General features: G+C 35.8%; 1 protein-coding gene across 2 annotated transcripts; it reads left to right on the top strand.

Annotated features, from left to right (window-relative positions):
- Positions 1 to 92: 92 nt before the first annotated feature.
- Positions 93 to 18,769, top strand: LOC122346134 (transcription factor TFIIIB component B'' homolog). 2 transcript variants are annotated; one of them, XM_043240822.1, is made up of 47 exons: positions 93 to 226; positions 730 to 966; positions 1,710 to 2,262; positions 2,423 to 2,529; positions 2,783 to 2,839; positions 3,063 to 3,176; positions 4,380 to 4,510; positions 4,691 to 4,785; positions 4,918 to 4,972; positions 5,060 to 5,185; positions 5,293 to 5,526; positions 5,665 to 5,790; positions 6,369 to 6,524; positions 6,615 to 6,690; positions 6,767 to 6,947; positions 7,191 to 7,264; positions 7,344 to 7,514; positions 7,618 to 7,861; positions 8,272 to 8,320; positions 8,786 to 8,925; positions 9,008 to 9,194; positions 9,308 to 9,477; positions 9,603 to 9,654; positions 9,802 to 9,879; positions 10,033 to 10,156; positions 10,255 to 10,397; positions 10,486 to 10,719; positions 10,817 to 10,913; positions 11,008 to 11,104; positions 11,190 to 11,265; positions 11,877 to 12,066; positions 12,169 to 12,373; positions 12,487 to 12,541; positions 12,640 to 12,968; positions 13,056 to 13,280; positions 13,485 to 13,584; positions 14,375 to 14,537; positions 14,621 to 14,945; positions 15,128 to 15,233; positions 15,364 to 15,481; positions 15,572 to 15,728; positions 15,824 to 15,920; positions 16,363 to 16,721; positions 16,942 to 17,026; positions 17,115 to 17,388; positions 17,491 to 17,670; positions 18,152 to 18,769. In XM_043240822.1, the coding sequence occupies exons 2-47, from the start codon at positions 743 to 745 to the stop codon at positions 18,252 to 18,254; spliced, it is 7,242 nt and encodes a 2,413-aa protein (XP_043096757.1). In that variant the 5' UTR covers positions 93 to 226; positions 730 to 742; the 3' UTR covers positions 18,255 to 18,769. The 2 variants fall into 2 exon arrangements, with proteins under 2 accessions (XP_043096757.1, XP_043096756.1); XM_043240821.1 differs by having other exon boundaries at positions 12,469 to 12,541; positions 17,491 to 17,671; positions 18,153 to 18,769.
- The last annotated feature ends 273 nt before the right edge of the window (positions 18,770 to 19,042 follow it).

Here is a 19,042-nt window from a genome sequence, read left to right as displayed (position 1 = left end):
AATGTAGTTTTTAGTGGAAGAAACGAGGCGAAGAGAGTAACGCGAGAACTACAAAGACCCACAATGCCGTTCGCGGACTGAGGTCTCGTGCGGCGTGGTGGTTGCCAGACTGGCCGGTGCGCAGGCAAAGTTGCGGCAGGGAGTCATGCGACCGGCTGAAACGGCATTTTATCACGTTAAAGCGCGACAATCACATTGACAGTGTTACGCGGTGATTTGAATTGAAGTAAGGCTTGTTGGTTTTCTGTTGTCATTACACATTTACTGCTTTATCGCTCGTATCTTAGCGTCTTGATTTCTGTCAGCAGTCAATGGGAAACACGCCACACTGAGGCATTCGTCAATCTGAGGTGTTTGTGCATTCAATTTATGATTGTATTTGCAACAATTCACATATGTCCCTTTTGTATTTTTAATTTCAACGAACTTGCTGTTGGTGTTTTAATTCGTTCAGTGTGCCCAATGTGTAAGCCTGTGTATTAGAAATACATTAATTGGGCATCACTGTCCACAATATCATAAAAAACTTAGCTTAGCACCTAACGAAACATGGCCAACACTAGACTGATGATATCAGTCAGTCATGACCACATGACACAATTGTAATCTATATCGAATAGGGTTTTTGTATTGCTCTGACTGAGTGCAACTCGGTCACTTGACACCTCATCCTTATATGGACGTGTATTTTTGACGTGCACGTTTATACACGACTTGATCTTACCACAGTTACTTCAGGAGGATGCGAAGATCAAGAATCAGTATTAAGCCCAATGTCAGGCCAGGAGGTCGAAGTGTGGGAACCACAGCAGAGGACAAGAGCTCCCAAGGGTCCACAGCTGTTGGTGACACCCAGCAAAAGCTGCCGTCTGCTTCACAGTCTCAACTGGAAGTCAAAGAGTCTGCTGTGGCGACAGGAGATGGAAATGTGCCCCACTCTCCATTAGAGAAAGCATCACTGAACATGTAAGCTCACCTTGAAAGTAACTGCATATTTTTTTTATAATTGGTTTATATATATATATATATATATATATATATATATATATATATATATATATATATATATATATATATATATATATATTAATATATATTAGTATATAGTATATTTTGGACTGAAATGGAAAATGGCAATTGCCTCTCTTGTGGAAATGGTGTAGACATCATTTCCGCACATACACTACCGTGCAAACCTGTAGAAAGTAATACTTTTATAATCTTGAAGGAAATTATTACTTTTATTTAGCAATTTAGCAGAGAGTAAAAACATCAAATATTACAAAGTTATAATAGTTTAACAACAAAAATATGAAAAGAGAAATCAGTAAGAACTTAAAATAAAAGTCAAGTTGAAATATAACTATTAAATCGAATTCAAAATATTCCTTGAGATATATTTGTGTTTTTCCTATCATCATAATCATTAGATCTATTTCATTTTGAACTTTATTTTCTTTTTTATCTTCTATTGCATTGCTGTTGCATATGAATGTGAACTTTGATCTTTGAGATTGTTTCCTGATTAGGTACTTGAGGGGGGGAAAAAAACAGTCACAAAAATTATCAATATTCATTTAAAGTCTATCTTTAGACTGCCTAAAGTAAATTAAAATATAGTTAAATATCATCTGTACTTAAGTGTCATAATCAAACCTGAGATTTAGAGGCACTTCAAATCAATGGTGTTTTTTTGTGTCCATTGACAGTAATGATGGAGCGCCATCTAGTGTGAGCACACCTGCAACTACAGTCATTCAGAGGAGGGGAAGAATCTCTGCCACACCAAACCTGGCCAGACCCAAAGCCCGTTCTGCTCCTTCATCCACTGGAAATACTGTTTCTCTTCCATCAGAGCCATCCAATGGATCATCCCCTTTCCAGGCTGCCAAGCCCCGCATCCCAGTTGCTATCAGCAGAGATGATTCACAAAACAATACATTCTCAGATGCCACTACAGCAGCTAACTGCCCTCCATCCTCACCATGTCTTCCATCCACATCTGGCTGCCCAGCATCTGTATCAACAACTCAGTCACAACAAGAGCCTTGCCGGACTCCCCAAAAAATCCCAAGTGAGGATTTCGTGCCTCAAGAAGGAGCCACTCCGGTTTCATGCACACACTCACCGTATGTGAAACTGTCTCGCGTTGATGGACCAGACTCTCCTCTCAGGAACAAATTCTTTTCAGACAAGCAGCAGGTCTTGAGGGCCCTCAAACTTAAAGAACTGATGAAGCTGGAGAGGAAGAAAGTAAGAATGGTAAAGTCAATTTAAAATCTTTTTACAAAGTTTGAACCAGTTAAAATGCCACATTAAGCTTCTCACAGCAGATATATCTACTACAAATTCAACAAATTTCCACGAAAAAAAAACAAGTGTAAATTGAAATTTAAATTCATATGTGTAAACTTTTTCCTAGGAGACGAAGAGCAGACGGCATAAACGTGAGCATTGCAATGAGCCAGATCGGGACAAAATGACCTTGGGTGACTTCATTTATTACCTGCCGGAGTCAAACCCTATGAAGTAAGAAAACTCATATAATACATCTTCAATTATATGTTTTACTCTCTCTGCTGTGTATGTAATAGCAATAAGCAATATACATTTACGCCATTTATTGATCAGCTTGTTAATGTTAGTTAATATAAATGTTATTGGTTTGCAGTGCACTAATGTTAGCTGATTCAACGCTTGATCTTACATGAAGTAGAATTTGATGCAGAATAAGAGTTCATTATTAGTTTATGCTTACTAATGATTGTTCACATCTCAAAAGGTCCTCCCTTTCCACAGAAGAGGCTCAATCAGAGACAACTGCTCCACCGACTCCCACGTAAGTCACATTAAACCCATATATTTATACATGCTTGTGTGTCACATCAAAGAGGTTGCTGTTTGTAATTAGGGTTACTTAGTTTCATATCGCTATGTACACCGTTTTTGGCATTTGGTGTGAAATAAAAAAAAAACCCTGCATTTATAGATAAAATATTTGGTTTGATTTGCATGCTGTTCAGAGCCGTGTCTTTTGAGATAATGTCATTGCTTGGTGTTAGGGTGCAGAAAACTGTGGCAGAAGCGGATGACGAGGAAGATGATGCCGATGAGGATATGCTTGTTCCCAAAGTCAAGGTGGCAGAAGATGGCTCATTGATTTTAGATGAAGAAAGGTGTGTGATCTGAAAGATTCTGCAGTTCCCCCTAAAAAGGAAACTTTCACCTCAGCATTACTCTTGGATGTATTGATTTGCAGTATTGATTTATTCAGTTCATTTATTTAGCTAGATAGTTGGAAGTGGTCTTGTTTGCTTTCGTTCCTCTTATTGCTTCTCTGATGTGCTCTCAAACCTTGACCTCATTGATTAAACTTCTTAAGCCCCATTTTGGTTTTAATTTTCGCTTTGTCTTATCATAAATAGTAGATACTCAAGTATTATAGAAACATATTAGCTGAACTCCCACATATTTGTTTAGATAATTATGGGCGATTATTAAAAAAATAAACCATAAGATATATCCCCTCTATCATGAGCATATATATATTACTGTTAAATATGTTTTTTTTTGTTTGTTCTTTTTTTTATTGCAAAAGTAAAATGCAAACCATAGCTTTCTAAACAGAGTTATTTGGTTGCTTTTAAATTATAAACGCATAACATATTTTATGTAAACCATTTGTTTCTAAACAAACTCTTACAATTCACACATTTGTTTTTTTTATTTGGATGTATTTTGTGTTTGCATGTTATTGCCCCCACACCTAGCTATTGAACACTGGATTATAAAGATATGATTGAATTATTATTTCTAATATTACTGTAAAACATCAAGATGCAAAATCATGACAAAATAATAAACAATATTCATCTTGAATCAGTCCACCTTATGTTTATGTCCACTCTGCTCAGTCTAAGGGGCCGACTGGGTAGACATTTTATATGACAGGATGGGCAGCCATTCAAGAGACATGGACAAACTGTTTTATTTTATTAAATAAAAATATTGTTTCTATTACCGAATGATCAATACACTCAAACTGAGCTTAACAAAAAACAAAATATTAATATTAAATATTGATTTGACTGTATTCTACTCTCATTGAAATTAATGAGCAGTGAATGGGGCAAAGCAAAATAACATGCAGCTCTTACACAAAAAAAATTGTATCCATATCCAAAGAACATTGCATAGAAATATGCATAATGTTTCTTATTTTAGGATATAATAAACCTTTTTTTTAGGTGTTTTGATTGTGTTAATGATGTGTAACAAATGTTAAATGCCATTGTAACAGATGTAAAAATGCCATTAACACTGTAACACTGATCTTATATATTGCATAATTATTACTGATGAATTGCAGTGTTGTTTAGTTTGACAGTGCATGTTCAGAGGACATCTGATACAGTGATCGAGAGTGCAAATCCACTGTTTGAGCGAGGCTCTACTACAACATACACAAGTTTCAGGAAAAAATACTACGTGAAAAGCTGGTCTGTCAGAGGTACGAATACTAAATGTTCGAGCGGTTGGTTTGTAATTGTGTACAAACATGAGATTTGTTTTGTGTTCTTGTTGAGCATAAAAATAGGTTGAATGTTAAATAATCTGTACTTTTTATTGGTGTATTCCTTCTCTGTTATATGAAGAAACATAAAGTAATTTTAGTGCGTGTGTGTTTCAGAGACGGATATGTTCTTTTTGGCCATCAGTATGGTGGGAACAGACTTCTCCATGATGGCTCAGCTGTTGACTCACCGTAGCAGAGCAGAAATTAAGGTACAAAGCTTAATCATAACAAACATACTTATATCATTGCCTGACACTGAAGATAAATGTATTCATTTAAATTTGACCAAATGTAATCTTACAATGTATCTGTTTGTGCTTTTATCGTTCCCTGTTTTATAGAATAAATTTAGAAGGGAGGAGAGAATAAATTCGTGGAGAGTGGATAAAGCATTCAGTGAGTTTACTTTTTTTAAATTTTGCTTTCTATTTGTCTGCCTGTCTATTGTATTGTTAAATATCTATTGACATTTTCACTGTTTAGGAAATAAGCGCCCATATGACAGTGAGCTTTTCAGTTTCCTGCTGAAAAGGGTCTTGCTTAAAGACAAACAAAAGGGCAGATCCATAAAATTGGTTGTGAAAACCAGTAAAGCAAAGAAAAGCAAAGGTAATGTGCTCAAGAGTGGCGGTCTCAGATCTCAGGACCCACTGTCTTACTGTATTGTTTGTGTCATTATTTGTTTTTATTTGTTTTCGTTCTCTTCACTTGCCCAGGTGGTGCAAAATCCAAGCAGCTTGAGGTCAAAGACTCCATTAATGATAATGAAGATGATGAATTGTGCAGTATGGATTTAGAAAAGGAGAATGAGGACAGCAGTAATATGAATGAAACGGATGTGCCGTCAAGTACAAGCAAGAAGCGCAAACGCTCAAAATACAATGAGCCAAAAGTGTCGTCATGTGAGAAAGCATGCAAGCAAAGGAAAAAAAACAAGACCCTGAAAAAAGGTTTCACACATTTCAAAATTTAATACGTGATTACTCCTAAGTGCAGTTCAGATTTGTCCATTCTCACAATGTCTGAACATTATCGTTTCCTGTATTAATAAGCAGCTGAATAACAATTAGATTTGCTTCTCATTTCAGGCAAACGCTTAATGGGAGCTGAAGATGGTAACCTTGTGTGTGCGGGCAGTGACTTGTTGGATGCAGACAGTGAAGATCAGTCACGTATGACTGTGTCAAAAAAGAAATGCAAACAGTCAAAAAAAGGTGACCAAGAAGGGAAAGAGAGAAAAAAAAGAAAACAAAAAGACACACAAATATTTCTGTTGATACTTTGGCGTTACTAAGCTTACCCTAAAGTGACCAAAATGAGAGTTTTGTGGCTTTTAGTCAGTATTATTATTATTATTATTATTATTATTATTATTATTATTATTATTGCACACTACTCAAAATTAACTGTAGATATACACGACTGATTCCAGTGTTGGCGAAGCTGTATTTTTGTGCACGCATTAATCTAGTCTGGATTATGTAGTGATTTGCTTTTTTATAAATAGAAGAAATATTCAGGAAAAAAAATCTTTTATTGACGGGTATGTTTGCACATACAAGGAATTTGTTTTAGTGACAGAAGCTCTACAGTGCAACAGAATGACAGCTACAAGACAAAGATAATAAAAAGAATAATATACAAATACGCGTGTACAAAACAGCAAAAACACAATATATAATCTAGACATTTAAGTATTTACAGGTATGATGCGTAAATTTGAAATGTAATCACCCCAAACCTTTGAACTGCAGTGTGCATGTTTAAAATATACTTTTTGTAAACTTGACAGAACTGATCGAAGAATCTACTGATGGAGAAACTGATGAACTTAATGAGGCATCTGCCATCAAAACGAAAAAACGGAAACGCTCTAAAAAGTGCAAGAAGGAAGAAAAGGAAGTTGCCAAATGTAAACGGAAGACTAAGATCAAACCGTCACAGGAAGGTAGAGGATTTTACAATACATTTTTAACAGGCTCACTAAAAATGTATGTTTGTTTTATAAAAATCCATCTGATTTTTATGTTCTACACAGGGAGTACTGGATCTGAGCTGGGTGCTGATTGTAGTGATGTCTCGTTAACAGATCATAGCGCTGAAGATGATCAAGGGTATGTCAAATTCTGAGATATTTTTTCAACAGTACTCTAACTGCAAATCTTTACCGATTACCCCATTATGTGTCAGGGAGAAGCTCTATCCAGAGAGAGCGACTGAGGAGATTTCACAAAGCTCATCCAAACATTCAAAAAGGCCCAATTTGGCAAAAAGAAAAGCCAAAAAATGTTCTGAACCAGAAGCAACAATAGAGATTGAGGATACAGCAGAAGAACGTCAAGATAAGTGCTGCATCAAAGCAGAGAATGAGGTATAGTTGATTCCACACCTTTTTATTTATTTATTTATCGCACTATATAGATGATCACCCAGGATAAAATAATGATTTAAAGATTCATTTCATCCAGAAATGAAAATGGGCAGTGTTTACTCAATCGTGTCACTGCTAGCCTGTAAGAATAACTTGTGGAATGCGATATTTGAAAGAATTTCGCCATTTAATTAAAACATTTTGTTAATTTCTTTTTTTTTTTTTTTTTTTTTATCATTATAGTTGAGGATCATCCGTCTTGCAGAGAAACAGCTCCAGAGTCAGCCGGTAGTTGTTCTGGAAAGAACTCCTCCAAGGTAAATTATGATTTGTTCTTTCAACACATTTTTTTCAAAAAACATCGTTTCAGCTGTTATAAGTCGTATTACATCACAGGCTAAAAGATTCACACAGCTCATCTGAAAACCAAGAGCAACCACCGTCCTCCCAGAGCCTACAGCGTTCTCCTGGGCGGCAGATGAGAGCTGAAAAGGTCAAGCGCAATCTGACTGCTTCCAGTGATGGTAATGAAGTCTCGACAGCAGGCCCTGGTATTAAAGATCAAGGGTATGCAAAATTGTCTTCACAAGATCCGGGGATAGTTTTCTGTTTTTTTTCCTCAGTGGTCATCTAATTACAAATCTTCATCAATTGCCTCATATTGTGTCAGATTGAAGCTCATTCCTGAGAGCTCAACTAAGGAGATTTTGCAAAGCTCCTCCAAACATTCTCCTGAGCAGCAGTCAAGAGCAGAAAAGGTCCAGCACAATCAGACTGCCTCAGAAGGGGATCAGATAGACCAGTGTCATACTGGCTTACATCCATCACCAGAGGACATGAGCAGCACTGCCATAATGAATCAGTTGGGCATCCAGGACTCTAAAGAGATGGAGGCTGATCAATACGTGGAGGAGGTACAACAAATAGCTCTAATTGCATGTGCTTAACTTTCCTACATTAATGGAAAAAAGAAGAAGCTGTGAATTTGTGACATAACTCTATTTTGGCCTACATTAACATAACCGTGACAGTAATCTCTACAATATAAAGGAGTTGCCTGTATAATGTAACATTTTGATATTGCTTTTTTTAAAGCTATGATCATTACATGTAGATTATGTAGTGCATTGTAATTCAGTGAAACCAAATATGTTTTTGTTGTACAGTTTTTTTTTTTTTTTTTTTTTTTTTTTTTTGATTTGGGATATTATTAATGTATTTTTTAAAATTTGTCATTTTGTTCAGGGTTTTAATGTAAACAGACCAATAGAAAGACTTGACTGCTGTAGTTGAGACCAATTAACTTTTTTTTCTTTCTTTTTAGGATTTAAATGTAAATAATTTAGAGTTTTTAACTCCATCTGAAGTAAATGGTGAGTATGCTTTAATATTGATGTTGGGTTTTTTTTGTTTCTTATATATCTTTGTACTTATACTTACTATAATTTAAAGTAACTGTTTTCAAGTGATTACTCCAGCCTTCAGTATTATCTGATCCTTCAGAAATCATTCTAATATGCTTATTTGGTGAACAAAAAAAACATTTCTTCTTGTTATTAGCTGTGCTGCTTAAAATTTTATGGAAACTGATACGTTTTTGTTAGGAACTTTTGAATATAAAGTTTACAAAAGAACACTTAATTGAAATAAAAACCTTGTGAAACTTTATAAATGTCTTTACCATCACTTTTCAGCATTTTATACATCCTTGCTGAGTAAAAATACAAACCTTTGAATGTAACTGAATGCAAATGGATGAAATTACCAATAGTCTGTTTTTTATAGGTTCTTTATCTAATCTCAAACACAGTTCTGTTTCTTTTTAATATACTCTTAAGGTCAGACATTGAAAAGACCAGTTGTGTTGGTGTCTCGCGACGAAGTAAAGCACTACGTCAAGAGTCAAGCACAAACCACTGCAGAAGAATCAACGACCTCTGAGAGTCCACAGGACACGGCACCTGCCAGAGGCCATCATGTCAGTACTGGGATTTGTATGTTATTTGTATGTGCATTAATCAAGTAGTAATCATAACAGTGACTGGTAATATGATATGCAGGGAGATAACAGGGATGATCTTGATGAACATGGCTCCTCTAGTGGTGTTCTAGAAGAGAGTGTCTCTCAAGATCAAGATGTGAAGGAAACCAAGAACCAACTAAACATTGATGAAAAAAAGAGGTTTTCCAAGCCTCAACCCCACCTCAGCCTAGCAGCACAGTCCATCTGCAGACCTCTGAATGAAAGTGAGCTTGAGATGCATATAAACCATGAGCTAAAAAGACCATGAGCTAAAAAGTGTTAATGCTGTGTGTTGCTTTCTGTTCTGAATGAGGACATGTGATCTTTCCAAATACAGATACCTCGTCTTTCAAACATGACTCAGTGCAGCTGCAATGTAGAAGTCCTGTGGAAGTCCAAGCGAAGATTGCTTTAAGTGAGTGCCTTGTTGAAGAACATAGGGACCATCCTGAGGAAGAGCTTACATGTAGTGTTACTCCAGAAGTGAGCAGCCCTCAGGATTTGAAGGTTAGTGAATTTGTCGAAGGAGTGACTTCAGTATGCATTTTGATTGATGTTTGGAAAACCAATCATATATTTTACTTGCAGTGAGTTTTCTCTTATTTTTTTTTACCGCCTTTTTGTATGTTCAGGATGATGAAGCACAAACCTCAGAAGATGATGTTCCTTACTTAACATCAATTGGTAAGATTAAAAGCAATTTTTATACATAATGTGATATTATATAATTAGGTTTTCTTTCTTTCTATCCATCTTTCATTCCTTCTTTTTTGTCTTTTTCTTCTTTCAACTCATTTTAATTTGACAAATTTCTCTAAATCTCTAAATAAGTGAGTAGGACAGAGGACCAGGAGACCGTTCTCTGCCTTGAGAAGCCTTTGGTTCCTGACACCACATCGTCAGACAAAGGTACAAGAGAAGGCTTTTTTTCAGACATCAAAAACCCATAATTAAAGTGCTTAATTTGGTTTGCAGAAGATCCAAAAAAATTTTAAAACGCAATGACTTTTACATGTGTGCCTGAAATAAGAGGAGAATTTGAAAGGTCTCTGTCTCACACAGAGAATGAGAATGAAGATAAAATGACTGATCAGGAGGAACAGGATTCAGAGGTTTTTGAATCTGAAGTCACAGACACCGTGATTGAGGAACCTCAGACAGAGCTGAAGAGGATTATTCCAGTCAGGTGTGCAATGGAAGATAAATCAGTAGATAGTTCAAGTTTATGGTTTGTCTTTATGAATTGTTTTTAACAATTCCTTTTTCTCTGTGTCATCTGTATAGCTGTTCTGCTGATGGTTCCTCAGTTTATGCTCAAGACCGTAGTGTTCCAGAGAGACTCAGTCAGTTTAAGAAAACACCCATCAACCTGAAAGGGGCATCCCTGGTCATGATTAACTCTCAACAGACATCAAAGACCAACGAAGGTGGGGTTTATGTTGTTCAGGTTTAGAATATTGCTTTAAATGTCACTAGTCTTCCTACCAATGATCGAGCAATGACCTCTTCATTTAGATCTTGCTGAGAAGTCTCACCATAAGAGTCCTGTTAAAGCCAAGAATAGTGATTTGGATCATGACAATGAGAAGATCTCCAGAGAAGATAAGCTTCTGTCATCTGAAGAAAATTTGCAGGAATATAAACAGAATGAGAATCTCCTGTCCTCTGTCCCATTACATGATTTAAAACAGACTTTAGCTCCAGAAGTTCTTGTTGACAGCACTGGTAAAGGAAACAAAGAACAAAATGGTTAGACTTTTATTTGATCTCATTTGAAATATCACGTTAGAAACCATGCTTTATGTAAGCGATCAAGTCATTTGTTTATTTGATCGTTTTCTTATAGACCAAGTTCTCAGTGACGCTTCATCTAAGCACAGCCCGGTTTCATCTTTTTCTGATGATCCAAACAAATCTGCAAGCACCCTGTGTGATGTGGACATGTATGTACAATGGAAGTGTAATTGAAAGGAGTTTCTAATAATATATGTAGTTGTATTAAATACAGATTAATATGTTGTTTAAATTTTGGATTAGTGAGTTTAGTGAGCCTGCAGCTGAAGACGTTCAAATACCAGATGAGCAGGATTTAAAAAATCAAGACGACACAGAGGAGCCATCAGAAGCTTTTGAGGTAGAGTTCTGACAAACAATACCTTGTGTATTCTGTGTTTGCTGAATGGAATAAATCCTTTGACATAATGATTTTTTATTTTCAGGAATGCAGTGCCTCTCTTAATGAAAATGCAAAATCTGAAATTTCAGATTCAGCTGGAATGGATACAGCTGTGACTGGTAATGGTGACATGATTACATAATACAGAGAAATTGTAATACAATATAAAATTAATATAAATAAAATATTGTAAATGTACTGTGCATTCATTGGGTAGTTGACAAATAAAAATTAAAATAGCAAAAATGTAACGTAATGTAATGTAATACCATGAGAAAGGTTTATCTTCAATTTTAGATGTTATTTAATTTTGTCACACCATAAGACACATTATGTCAACTACCCCATTGTTAATTTTTTTATAATTTTTTTTTTTAGAGAGGTCTCTTAAGCTTACAAAGGCTGCATTTATTTGTTTAACAAAACTGTGTAATACTGTGAAATATTATTTAACTTCTAATGTTTTGTGTGTTTTGGTGCTCAAGAAACATGTTATTCTTATAATTTTAAAAACAAGAAACATGTTATTCTTATAATTTTTTGTGCTTTCTAAAAATGTTTGTAAAACCCACTATAATCTTTTCATACTTTTTTGTAATTCAAAACTTCTACTGACGATTTAATGCATCCTTGCTTAATAAAAGTATTAATTTACTAGATATAACCATTCAAAGTTTAGGGTTTATGTTTTTTTTTTTTTTTTTTTTAACAATTTCCTTTTTTGTAACAGGTAAACATTCTGAGGGGGAGCCTACATTTATTTTAACTCTGTATGAGATTCCATCCTCTCAGCTGTACCATGAGGCTACCTTTGGGCGGCAGGACACTGCCCCTTATGAACTGCAGCCAGCGCAAGTCCAGACACCCTTGCTGTTCTCAAGCAGTGCACGTTCTCATTCCTTCACATTAGAAACTTCCAGGTACATTTTCCTTCCAGGCCAGATTTAATTAGATAATGCTTTACACGGTAATAAAATCCTTGATCATCTATTCCTTTCATCCTTGATGACCTTGTTTTGTAGTGCGTCTCTGAACATGGCATCTGAAGAGACCAGTAATCTATGTAAAAGTAGTTCTTGCAAGGTGGAGGATGACTCCCTGGATCCTCTTTCAAAGGAAGCAGCAGATGATGCCAGTACACAATTGATATGCTCACAGGAAAGCAGTCGTGATGATGTGAACTCTTTAATTAGTTCACCCGGGATGTTCTCCTGTAATTCTGCCACGGTATGATTTAGTACTCCCTTTTGTTATCCTAATTTGCAGAGTGTTTATATTTTGTAACAGTTTTGAAAGTTATAATGTTTTCTCTTTGGTAAAATCCAACACATGTCCTGAAGTTGGATGAGATGCTGACAGAATCCTCAGAAACAAAAGCACCTACTCACAGGAGATGTAGGAAGTTCACTTCCATTCAACTTTTGTCATTTATATTTAAAATGGTATATTCATGTAGATGAGATGGTAATATCCTGTCTGGTCTCTCCATGAAGGCAAGGTAAAGGTCAAGCCAAAACTAAAGCCATATGTGAAAGCTGGGCCTTCAAAAAATGGGCAGTTTGATGTAGCACCCAGTCTATCAAAATTTCAAGCCACGGCACAAACTGAGGTAGAGTCCAGCCAGAAAATATCTGCACAGGAAGCAGTTGATCCTGAAAGCCACTCAAACCTTGAAAGCAGTGAGAGGGGGGCCTGTCCTGGACCTGATAGCGTGATATCAACAGCCATTGTGCCAGTGCCTGAACATGAGAGTCACCTGAAGTGTGAACATCCTCTCAGGAAAGAACTCCAGAGGAACGAGGACTATGTTGTTGACTCTCCAGTGAGTCAGACTGTTTTCTATTTTTTTTTTTCCCCATGTATCACAGTTTACGATAAATCTGTCATTAACAAAATTATATCTTTATAGGTGCACAGTACATTCATAAAGGAGTCTGAGGGGATCAACAGAGCTGAATGTCAGAGTATTTCACACACAATGCTGGCTGATGCCTTTGTGCTCCCATCAGGAGAAATGAAGGATGTGTTTAATAAGGAACAGGAAGACCCTCATGATAGTGATCTCCTAATACCCGATGGCTTAGCTGTTTGTCTTACTGAAAGCGAGAAAGCTCTTCCTCCAGTTATAGACCAAGTAAGTGTTTTTATTTATATCAACAAAACATCAGTCCTCAATCGTGTTCCTTATGAAACTGCTTGATGGGTGTCCATTTCCCAGAAATAAAACTTAATTTTAAGTATCTATTTTTTTTTTTATTCTCCTAGACGTTCAGCTTTAATTAAGCTTCAGGTTTACTGGAAACACATAACATGAGTTTATTATTACCTGTGTCCACAGGAGGAAAAAGTGGAACATATTTCTAAAAGGCCTGATACGTGCAGAGAGGCATCATGTGTGTCATCATTATCAGCATCTCAAGAGAGGACTATGTCTATAGGTATAATTAATGTCCAATTAACAGTCCATGTAATTATAAACCCATGTTTTTATGTTTTAAGTGGTTTAATCCAAGTCTTAGGAAAAGACTTAGGAAAATTTTATTGATCAACATCCAGGTGCTGGTCATATTAGAATATCATCAAAAAGTTGATTTATTTGACTAATTCCATTCGAAAAGTGAAACTTTTATATTTATTCATTACACATAGTCTGATATATTTCAAATGTTTTATTTAATTGTGATGATTATAACTGACAACTAATGAAAATTCCAAATTAGAATATTACTTTAGACCAATACAAAGAAAGGATTTTTAGAAATCTTGGCCAATTGAAGTATGAACATGAAAAGTATGAGCATGAGTTTTGTTTCACAATCCTCTCCAGGGTGCGACCTACAGAGCTAGACTGAGGGACCATTCAAAGACCTTTGCAGGTGTTTTGAGCTGATTAGAGTAACATTAAACCTTTTCACAATATTCTATATTTTGTGAGATACTGAATTTGGGCTTTTCATTAGTTGTCAGTTATAATCATCAAAATTAAAAGGAATAAACATTTGAAATATATCAGTCTTTGTGTAATGAATTAATATAATATACAAGTTTCATGTTTTGAATGGAATTAGTGAAATAAATCAACTTTTTGGTGATATTCTAATTATATGACCAGCACCTGTACATGCATACATGCAACCAAAATGACATCTAGCACAGACGATTGCTCTAGACAGAAAATATCTGACTTTGGGTTTAATGATCCAGCCACAACTTAAATAATTTCACCAGAACCTCTGATTAAAGAAGAATTCATTAAAGAAGAACAGGAAACAGAACAAGAAGATTTCTCTGATATTCCAAAGGAGGAATTAGACAAAGAGCATGCTGGGATTGCTTCACCCTCACAATGTCAACAGCTTATACCATTCAGCACTGTAAAACCAACAGCTTGGTAAGAAACATCTATTTCAATAAATATCCTTTTAATATATGTGTACAATTATTACAAGCAGTTTTTTTATCTTTCTTTCGTAGCACTGAATTGCATCCAGTGGAACCGAAAATAGAGGATGCGTCACACGTAGTATTGCCTGAGATATCGGTGCCGGTTTCTGCTGAAAAGGAAAATAGTGATCATATGGCACGTGGAAGTTCTGTCCAAAGCAGTCTCCAAATGGGTGAAGAGAACCAGCAGGTTGTCACTGCAGAAGCAGACCAGGAGATGCATTCACACGAGGGTGTTTCACACATGCTGCTGACTGATATGTTGATCCCTGTCTGTGAGAAAATGGAGGAGGATTTAAACAAGGAACGGACAACAGCCAGAGGGAAAAGCCCTCATGGGAAAGATCGATCTCAGGTTAGTCAGCTAAATGGCATATGGAGTACTGCCAGATTTTTTTTTATTTTTAATTAAAATTGGTCAATATTTAATGAATATGTTTTTTTTTAATTTCCACATTCATGTTTTTTTATTAAAGACATTAATGTAATTGTAATATCAGTAATGAATTGGACTTTTATTTGAAATGTATACTACAGGTGAGAGAGGACCCAGATACCGTAGACCTGTTCTGTCAAGCTTCACAGTCATCAGATGTGGGACAGTTGGCATCACCCAAAAGGAATAGACCCACTCGGGGGAAAGGTGGTGAAACGCTTTTAAAACTGCATAGTTTCTTAACGCACTGTTTAGTTACTGTAAAAATTTGATTAATTTTCTTTGAGTAATTTTTTTACTTTTTTTTTTTTTTTTTTTTTGTCCTTTTGTTTTTAAGGCGAGCTATTGGTAAAGATGGCGTTTCCCAAAAGAAAGACTGGAGATTCCCCTAAGAGTGGCGAGCAATCACAAACCATTCCTCTGTCAGAGTCAACACAATGTAATGCTGAGACATGGTACGAGTGCCTTTTATTCTCTGATCTGTACATTTTTACATTTCCACCAAAATATCAAAAAATACTAATGATTTGGTCTTTCTGTCATAGTGCTGACTTGCTGCCCACTGAGGAGCGAGAGGAAGCATCTGAGGGAGGTTCACACAACGTGCCGTCTGATATTTTGGTGCCCGTTTTGGATGAGACCTCTGAATGTAGCCTTCACAAAGAGGCCTTATCAGCTGGTCTTCAAGAAGATGCAATAAAAGTATGTTTCTGTATTTTGACAGGTTACTGATCGCTTGAGTATTTTTAATCCTAATTTTTTTTTAAAAATCAGCAAAAATATTTTATCTGCCACAGGTTGAGACGTCAACCGATATTGACAGTCCTACAGATACTGAAACCGAAGATAACACTTCTGTGGCAGTGGAATGTAAACCGCCTTGTTGTAGGAGAGGTAAAAATGTATTTATAAATATATTTATTAATAGTAAGTTAGTTAAGTGTGCATGTGTGTGTGTGTGTGTATATATTGTTTTATTTACATATGCACACGCGCACTAACTTACTAACTGTTAATAAGCATGAATTGTAAGTGTGTGTGTGTGTGTGTGTGTGTGTGTGTGTGTGTGTGTGTGTGTATACACATTTAAAAAAATATTTATTTAAAAAAAAAAAAGTGATAACATTACTAACTCCCCCATAATAAAGTTAATGAAACCAATTAATTTTTTTACTTTTATTGACCGATCTACAAGACCCTTTTTAAATTTTCTAATTAGTTTTTTTCCTGTTAAATTTAAATATCTTTAACATACATTTTTTTTTAATAATAGCAGATGATTATGGATTTGCTTCTAATTTCATGCTCTCAATCCATGTTGAATCTATTTTTCAAGGCACAGTGCATCCAGTGCCTGAATTATCAAAAAGAAAAGATGGTCCTTCAGAAGATGACCTCTGTCAGCCCAGCTCCACACGGACCTCTTTAGCTACACCTCAGCAGTCCCTGGACCCTCAAACAGTAGAATGGTCTCTCAAAAGCGATATGCTGCCCGTGGACTCAGATGAGATGGAGAACTGGTGTGAAGGAGTTTCTCACATGTTGCTGTCGGATACATTGGTGCCTGTTTCTGAAGAGACTGGAGAGAACAGCACAGACCTAAAAGTGTTTGTCTTAAGCAGTCCCCATAAAGACAAGCAAATCACGCTCAGTCTGACGAAGAGTGAGGAGACACCATCTGAAACTTCAAGTGATGTATGCTATTTTAAGAAACATTTATGAATAAATGTCATGGAAAAAGTGTCTAGATCACATTTTATTAAAAGAAGTATTTTTTCAAAAATGTTACTTTAAATGATGGGAAAAAAGGAAAATGTGATTATATATAACAAGGGCGTAAAATTAACAAAATGAAATGTGACCTGGACAGGTTTTTCAAGATTAATCTATAACAATGCAAAAATCTGTTTTGTAGGTACACCAGTTAGACAGTACTTCTGACATGACAAAGACTAATGAGAGTCTGCCAGCATCACAAACAAAAAAATCACCAGCAAGAAGTTAGTCAGTTTTTTTTGTGTCCGATTATTATTTTTTGTCTCCATTATTTTTTGTAATATTGATTTATTTCTGATTTCTCTCAAAAAGGTACATTTCAGATGACACTAAGGTCACCTGAAAGATGCCTTAAATATCAGCCTCATGTGCTGAAGTCAATCCAAGCGGCCCCGACCACACCTCAGCGGACATCGAAAGCAAAAGAACCCGTGCAAACTCCAACAAGACTACAAACAGGAGAGATCTCAAGCGCATGCTGGGTGCAGCTAGAAAGGTTATCTGTAGGGGAAGTCTGCAGCGCTCAAAGTGTCCTGCAACCAAAGCATCACAGCACGCCTGTCACTGTAAAACCCACTTCTAGAGAGTGAGGATACGGTCCATTTCATGCCAATAACATAGTGTGTAGTTCTTTTCGGATTGTCAGAAATGTAGTTTTCACAGTAAAAACATCTGTTTGTATTGTTAGGAATGAGATGGCTTTGCATGGAAGCAGAAGCTCTGGTTTAGAGTCGCCCATGCCTCCAGGATACTCGCCAAGGGTTGTCCTTCATCGAATACCATTAACTACTGATGAGAACATTTCTGTGCCCGTTTCTTCCCCAGCTAGAGTGTGCACCACACCATCTCGAACACGGGCAGATCATCCGCTACGTGCTGTCATCGACAATCAAATCATTGCTTTATTTGCGATATTTGTGACCCTGGAGCACAAAACCAGTCAGAAGTAGCACGGGTACATTTGTAGTAATAGCCAACAATAAATTATATGGGTCAAAAGTACTGATTTTTCATTTGACAAAAATCGTTAGGATACTTAATAAACGTCATGATCCATGAAGATTTTTTGTAAATTTCCTACTGTAAATATAAAAAGGAAAAAAATCATTAAATAATATGCATTAAAAACTTCATTTGGACAACTCTAAATGATCCGGAATAATTGGCAGATATCGTCCTAACAAACCATACATCATTGGAAAGCTTATCTATTCAGCTTTCAGATGATGTATAAAAAAAAAAACTGATTGTTTTTGTGGTCCCGGGTCACATTTGACTTTAGTTAGATAAGATTAGCTTGGAATCGTTGACCATTTTCAGTAATATTACATCCTCTGTTGTGCTTCTCAGAACAATCCTCCTGTCTCTAGTTTGAAAGCTGAAAAGAATCCTGAACAAGTGTCCCACTTCTTACTGGATGACATCTTCACTGAAGTTGTGGATGCCGATTGATTTTTATTTTGATTTGTTTTGGTTAAATTTCAACGCTGCTATTCCAGTTCATTGCACTAAAGTGGATGATGTGAAACACTATTACACTGCTCATTATAAACCTGTTAGAGAATTGTTAGTAGTTGTGATACAATTTCTCTAATTAAATTTTGTTCATGAAGGGAGGAATTGTATACATTTCTGTTATGGGGCCTTTTTTGGTGATGAGACGTGCAATGTTACAGGTTAAAATCACAGCTGTTATTTATTTATATTTATTTAATGCTGAACATCATACCACTTTTATCTGTTAGTTACTAACTCATTTTGTGTTCAGTGCAAATATATTTGTTTTTATGGTTACTGTAACGTCCATTTGTTTTTCTTTCTGAGAGCAAAGCCCTTTTTGTGGGTTATAATGCCTTTCTCCGGTGTTATAAAGAATGTTCATCAATAATTCAAATATTGTCAGTTGTATTTGTGGTAAGGTCTGGATACAGCACTGAAGAAATAAGTAAATAAATGAATATACACTTTTTTTCAACTTTTTTTTTTTAAGGTTGAAATTTATCAGAAAATATGGTGCGCTTAAATTCAATGTAAATGATCTAAAAGGTGATCACATTTTTCAACTATAATCTTAAGCAGTGTTAACTGTTTTTTTTTTTTTAGCATATGATGGAATTTTTTTGTAAAATCAAATATTTAGTTGAAATAGTGGTTTTGAAAAAAAATGCATTATATTTTGTGTTGCAAGCTGCATAAGTTGAGTCACAAAATACACACCTATGAAATAGTTTAATTCTTTA

Source organism: Puntigrus tetrazona, chromosome 5 (genome assembly GCF_018831695.1).
Source record: "Puntigrus tetrazona isolate hp1 chromosome 5, ASM1883169v1, whole genome shotgun sequence".
Lineage (NCBI taxonomy): Eukaryota > Metazoa > Chordata > Actinopteri > Cypriniformes > Cyprinidae > Puntigrus > Puntigrus tetrazona.
Note: the sequence above shows the minus strand (reverse complement) of the source record. Positions and strands in the feature narration are given on the sequence as shown.

What these genes read in the sequence shown, in the direction of transcription:
- LOC122346134 (XM_043240821.1), top strand. Translation starts at nt 743, where the DNA reads ATGCGAAGATCAAGAATCAGTATTAAGCCCAATGTCAGGCCAGGAGGT. An exon ending in CACCTGCCAGAGGCCATCAT is followed by an intron (nt 8,926 to 9,007) that starts GTCAGTACTGGG and finishes TATGATATGCAG; the next exon opens with GGAGATAACAGGGATGATCT. An exon ending in GTAAAACCCACTTCTAGAGA is followed by an intron (nt 17,389 to 17,490) that starts GTGAGGATACGG and finishes TTGTATTGTTAG; the next exon opens with GAATGAGATGGCTTTGCATG.